At 44.1% G+C, this 6510-nt stretch overlaps 1 protein-coding gene across 1 annotated transcript; it reads left to right on the top strand.

Annotated features, from left to right (window-relative positions):
• Positions 1 to 797: 797 nt before the first annotated feature.
• Positions 798 to 1525, top strand: RNASE2 (ribonuclease A family member 2). Its single transcript, XM_052647283.1, has 2 exons — positions 798 to 870; positions 1044 to 1525. Exons 1-2 carry the CDS (start codon positions 798 to 800, stop codon positions 1523 to 1525), a joined length of 555 nt encoding a protein of 184 aa, XP_052503243.1.
• The last annotated feature ends 4985 nt before the right edge of the window (positions 1526 to 6510 follow it).

Genomic DNA, 6510 nt, shown 5'->3' with positions numbered 1-6510 from the left:
AAGATAAATGGTGGCTCTAAGGCAGACTGTTTTGTAGAAAATAGCACAGATTAAAAAGAATGCAGGAATTCAAGCTCTAGCTTGGAATCCCCTCTATGATACTAAATGTTCATTCTCTGGTAGATCTTATAGACTTTCTTTTAGGTGTTTTAGGTTATGCTACTTCACAGGAAGTGAGAGCACAAATCAGGCAAGGGTAAAAACAAAAGAAAGTGAATTCAGTGCATGGGAAGCAGGAAAAAAAAATGACAACAAGAACAGAAACTCATAGATGCAAACTAATTGCTTATAGGATTTTGTGCAATGAGAAATTCAGAGCGCAAGTTTCCAGCACAGGGAGGTGAGCAGATAAAGAACATTTGGGTGAGAGGGAACCAGGACGATTACTAAAAATTAAAAGCAGAGACCTGAGTTCCTCTTGTGCAAACAAGCCTCCCTGGCTCTTATTTGCTGACTACTGGGCCTACCTTTATGTACTTTAGTCTTTCAATGTGTTGCCCCCAAGCTGAGTTATAAAATCTAAGGCCATTCTGCAGCCAGTGATACTTTTTATCTGAAAGTCCAGACCCAGTGGCAGAGCTGTGCCCTGCACGGGATGCCTAGAATTGTTTCCTACAAGAGAAGCAGCAGTGGTGTGTCCCTGGGGACACACGGATTGGCAAATGATGAAACAAAGAGGCTCATTGCATAAGTGGGCCCTGTGCCAGTCTGTGGGTTTCCTCATGCCCTCGACTCAGAACCCTCGTGCTTCTGCTGGCCCCACCCCCAGGGACTGCTCTATATCTCCAGTCCCAAGGATGGGGGCCCACCAGCTGCCCCTGAGCCCCAGGACCATCAGCTGGATCTGTTCTCACAGGAGCTATAGCAGAGGTACTGGGTAAGACAAGGAGCCCTAGAGCTGAAGCTAGTGCCCAGAGCACAGGACAGACTTTGGGGTGAGGAGAAAGGAGCTAGAAACACAGTGACAGCCGGGGTCTGCTGGGTGAGTGGGAGGGACTGTATTACTAGTTGCCGGGATGCATGATATACCCTTCTTTTCACAGGAAACATGGTTCCAATACAGCAGGATTCTCGGCTTTGTCTCATTTTGCTGCTGGGGCTCTTGGGAATGGTGATCTCACTCCATGCGCCACCTGGTACTTTAACCTGGGCTCAGTGGTTTGAGATTCAGCACATAAATATGGCCCACCCTCAATGCAATGCCGCAATGCGAGTGGTTAACCGTTACAGAATGGTATGTAAAGATAAAAATACTTTTCTCCACAAAACATTTGCTTATGTAGCTGGTATTTGTAACACCCCAAATGTAAACTGCTCTAAACAAGGCAAGATGAACTGTCATAATAGCTCAGTCCAAGTGCCTATAACCTACTGCAACCTCACAAGAAATGCATTGAACTACACCAACTGCAGTTACCAACAGACATCGGCACAGAAGATCTTCATCATCGCCTGTGAAAACAGATCATCCCGGGACAGTCCCAGGTATCCTGTGGTTCCAGTTCACTTGGATAAGATCATCTAGATTTGGGGTCAGCACTTTGGCCCATGCTCACCTGCCAAGCCCCATGGTCATAGCTGCAGTCCTGTCCCCCGATCTTCCCGGGATATCAGCATCAGTCCTCATGGCACCAGCCCCCCTGTGCCCTTTAAGCTTTGCTCAGCTGAAGCTACACATGTACCCACAATAAACTTTACAACATTACACACAAGGCTCTGCGTGTCTGCTTGTGCCCTTCTGTCATGTGGCTACATCCTGGTCTAGAGGCGTTTCTCCTTCTCAACAGAGATTTGCAGGAAAATGAGAGACATAAGGATAAGAGGTTCCTGTGTCTTGAAGTTGTGCAGATTTTCCTTCTCTCTGCTGTAAGGCAGGAAACTGAGGCTTCCATTCATAGCTGACTATTTCAACACCAGGAGGCACAGAGTCCTCAGTAACTAGAAACAAATGTATTTTATTCTGATCTAAGAATCATACACTAAATGATATCAGTAAACTATATGGTGTAAAAATGAAAAGAAAAGGGAATATCATAATTGTGATAAGACCAAAAGAAAAAAGCAAATTTTAGTCTCAGAGATCTATTTTTAAATAAGTATATCAAATCTTCAGGTATGTATGGTCATCCTAGGGGTGGATCCAGAGTTTGAGTCTAATGTGGAATGATATAAAGTGTTCGGGTAGTACATGATCAGATTCTAGTACTACCTGGAGAAGGGGTGACACTCTTTTCTGAGAACTTCTATGTCCTGGAGGAGGGTGCAGCCTGTCATGTGGTGGAGAAGGTGAGGAAGGAGACCTGGAATGGGGCCCTCTCCCAAGGATGGGTCAGTGGCTTGTTCACATTCAGGTCAGGAAGGGGCACAGGCTCCAGGACTCTGGAAATAGACTGACAGAAAAGGAGGCAGATAATGACAGCCCCTACTCTCCCTCCATCACAGAGCTGCACTCAGGAATCAGTGAGGAATAGGAAGGGAAAGCTCCTCACACACTGGGGTCAGGAGCAGCCTTCAAGGGATTGTTGGGAGACAGGCTGAATCTTTTGCAGGACTTCACTCAGAATAAAACAGAGGTGGCTTGTCATCAAATCTGTACCTCTGTCCTTGAGTCTGGTGTTCCTGACTTCCTTTATATCAGCTCCTTTTCCAGGTCCAGATATATAGCAATTTCCTTTCCTCCCAGCCCCCATATGATCATTCATTCTTGCTCTGGCTGGTACTACACACACCAGCTGCACTGGAGCATCTTCTCTGGAGACGCCATTGGAAGGTTTGTTCCTCTGATTGGAGTTATTGCATGGAGACCCCAGGTTTGGAAAATTCTGGGGCTCAGCAGAAACCACTTCAGGTTAATAAACAGTGAAAAGACATGATCTCACTCTTCCAAATGCTTTGGAGTAACAGAAGGAGGAGTTGGAATACCGCAAGCCTGGAATCACATTGGCCACGATGCAGGATGCAGTGAACCTTCCTCATCTCTGCAGATCATGTGTCTCTTCCCAGACATGGACACAGCATCTCTAACAGTTAACTCAGCTGCCCCATCACTCTCTGCCTTGTGTCGTCTTCCCCTCTCCCATCACTCATTCCTTCATTGACGCAACAGACAACCGATGTGCAGGTATTGTCCTCTAGGTAGTTTTCTAAGGTCGTGCGGATGCAATATAAACAAAGACACACTTTTGCCCTTATGGTGCCTGTTCTACTGGGAAGAATTGAACTTACAAAATTATTTTTTTCAGGTGTTAAGTGTCAGGGAGGAAAACTATACTGAGGAATACAATGTACAGCCATCTCTCGGTGTCTTCAGGGAATTGGTTCCTGAGCCCAGAAGATATCAAAATTCACAGATGCTCAAGTCCCTTATTTAAAAAGGGTAGTACTGTTGGCCCTCCACATCCACGGGTCTCACATCCATGCAGCAGCCCACCTGTAGTGGGTCTCAGTTAGTTCATAGAAATCAATCTGCAGTATGGTTGTCAGGGACCCAAAAAGGAGTAAATTCTGAGCAATATGAGAAGTTGGTCATTCAGAAACTAAGGGAGTAGTCATTCTGAGAGAGACAGAGAGAGAGAGAGCTTTCAAAGGGCCTGACAGGAATATAGATTAGTCATGTTAGAAAAATTAAAATTGGTTTTGCAGGACAAGAGCATTTTAATCATGGGCATTAATGATAGAGGTAAATGAGGCTCAGGTGCTTCATACCTGTGAAGATACAGGTAAAGAGCAATTCTTACGGGGTATCAATGGAGTATGTCAGATACTCTAGTAATGTGACCTGAAGACGAGTCTGCCAGCTGTGCAGGAACTGTGGGACAGCCAGGAACTCGTGCTAGCCAGGCCAAATCCCAGAGGCAAGGGATAAGGTAATGGGAACACAGCAGAAGAAAAAGTGTAGATTTGGGATTATGTTTTCAACTTCAAATGATCAGATTTCAATGAATGATTCAAAGTGGAAGGAGAGGGGAACAGAGGAGACTTCCTCGTTCAGGAAAATGTACCTTCATCCTCTCACGAAGCCCCTATTGTTCTCCCTCCCTGAGGCCATGCTCTCCCTCTTGCCCTTAGGCTTCCCCACCCTCTTCCAGCGATTTCCCCATTCCTCAGCTTCCCCAGTCCCTGTGCTGAAGATTGGGTTGGGGTCAGAGGGAGCTTTAAGCCCTAAAGCTTAAAAGTAGCTTATCTTTCCTAGGAGGCATGAGGATTTGAGGATTCTGTGCTCTGTGATGACAAATCCGTGGCTTGGCTTCCACTACCCTCTGTGATAGACATTCAAGATCTGGCCGCATTAAACCTGAGGCCAGCAGCATGGTGGCCACTATTAGAAAAGTTAATTGTCCACATCAGCATATTCCAAGGACACATTCCCTGGAGTCCACTTCTCTTCCCGAAGCCTCCATTTCCAATTTTGTAAAATGCTCACAATAGTACCCAATCTCAAAGAAGTCTTGGAGGAGTGAGAGTCATTAGTGGTTGCAACACACTCTGTAAGGTCCAGCATGAAGCGAACGGGCAATTCACATTGTTACTGCTTGTGCTTTATGTTCTAACATCAGGAACATTGCAAAGCAAGTTCCTCTGGAGGGTACAAGGAGGGTTGTCTCAAATGACCCTCAGATCAGGGCAAGAAGGCCCCAGGGTCAGGTCAGGAGATGTGAGAGGAGAGGAATCTGATCTAAACTGTGTGGTTGGTTTTTGTCTGTAACTGAGATTTCACGCACTGTGTTTCCATTTGAATCACATACGGGAGAGAGACGGTGACAACATGAAGGGACCTAGAGGGTATTACGTTTGCTGAAATGCAGACAGTGAAAGACAAATACTGTATGATTTCACTTCCATGTGGCATCTAAACAGCAAATGAGCAAGCATAACAAAGCAGAATCAGAGTCATAGATACAGGTGTTTGCCAGAGGGGAGTGCAGTGAGGAAATGAAAGAGCCAGGTGAGGGAGATTAAGATGTGCAAAATTCTAGTTATAAAACAAGTGAGTCTCGGGAACACATTCACAGTGTGGGGAATATAGTCAAAAACTATGTAGCATCTTTGGTAACAGATGACAACTAGATGTCATGGTGTTCATTTTGAAATGTATAGAAATATCGAATCACTCTGCTGTGTATCAAGAACTAACAGCGTTGTAGGTCAATTATACTTCGCAAACAAACAAATGAAACAGACTCACAGAAAGAGATTAGATTAGTGGTTACCAGAGGTAGGGGATGAGAGGGAGGAAGAATGGGATGAAGATAGTCAGTCTCCATCTTCAGGTTAAGCTATTTTCAGGTTAAAAGATAAAAAAGTCCTACAGCTGTAATGCATATGATAGATACAATTAACACGGCTGTATGTTACATATGAAAGTCGCTAAGTCGTAAATCCTAAGAGTTCTCATAAAAAGGACAACTTTTTCTATTTCTTTAATTTTGTATCTATATGAGATAATGAATGCCCACTAAACTTATTGTGATAATCACTTCATCGTGTTTATAGATCAAATCATTATGCTGTACACCCTAAACTTATGTAGTGCTGTGTGTCAATTGCATCTCGGTAAAATTTGAAGAAGTAAAAAAGAGTGAGGCAAGGAGTAGGGAAGAGAGCACAGAAATCCTGTTCTCATCCCCAGTTCAAAAATCACCTATGAAACACAGCCTTTTTTGACACTAAAACTTTACTTATGTTCTTAAACATAACTGTTTAATGGATAACTGTTAATTTGTGTCTGAAGTCTGAGCTATAATAATTTCATAAGGACAATGCCTACTTCAAAATGCTTAGTATTTCAAGGTATATTGAACTCAAAACTGGTGACATGAGAGAACTTGGTGAACGGGAACAGCAGGGTGATTCAAATGGACAAGAAGACTGAGTAGATCAAATTGTTCACACATCCCACTGAGTTAAAAAATGCGACCCACGGCACACCATATGGACATTACCAAATCTGGCACAAGACACCAGGATCCAGCTATACCAGGCCAGTGCATTTCTGAACTTACCAGAAATTCAGTCTCACCTGGAAGGTGAAATTTGTCTGGAGGGGAAATCAAGAGCCTTAGTGGCAACTGATAATGAAAAAGAATTCTTCATTTCCTTTTTAACAAAATGTGAGAGCCTTTTGCCACAGTACTTTCATTGTGAGCAGTTATCTCAAAAGCAGAGATTCAAAACCAAGTGGAGGATTAAATAAATTCATTCATTCATCTATTTTAACACCCTCTACACCTCCCCCAGATTTTGACCAGCTTCTGACCTACAGGGTCCTCCACAGCTGTGACTGTTCAGGAGTTCCTCTGGTCACAATGGTGTGCTGAAGGCCTTTCCCTCCACCTACTTGGCCTTGCTGCTGATGTCCTAACAATCTGAAAGAGCAGTTACACTGTCCCAAGAAACAAGGAACTGTTATGGCTTAATGTGCAGCTTATCAGAGCTCTGATGGTGAAAAGAAAACCGAAGTTTCCCCCTCTTTCTCCATTTCCGTGGAGATTGTGGTGCACACATCAGGCA

Source organism: Budorcas taxicolor, chromosome 10, assembly GCF_023091745.1.
Source record: "Budorcas taxicolor isolate Tak-1 chromosome 10, Takin1.1, whole genome shotgun sequence".
Classification (NCBI taxonomy): Eukaryota; Metazoa; Chordata; class Mammalia; order Artiodactyla; family Bovidae; genus Budorcas; species Budorcas taxicolor.
Note: the sequence above shows the minus strand (reverse complement) of the source record. Positions and strands in the feature narration are given on the sequence as shown.

Bases quoted from the DNA above. Each gene is read 5' to 3' on its own strand.
- RNASE2 (XM_052647283.1), top strand. From the start codon at position 798: ATGGGGGCCCACCAGCTGCCCCTGAGCCCCAGGACCATCAGCTGGATC. The intron at 871-1,043 runs GTACTGGGTAAG...TTCTTTTCACAG, and splicing joins TCACAGGAGCTATAGCAGAG to GAAACATGGTTCCAATACAG.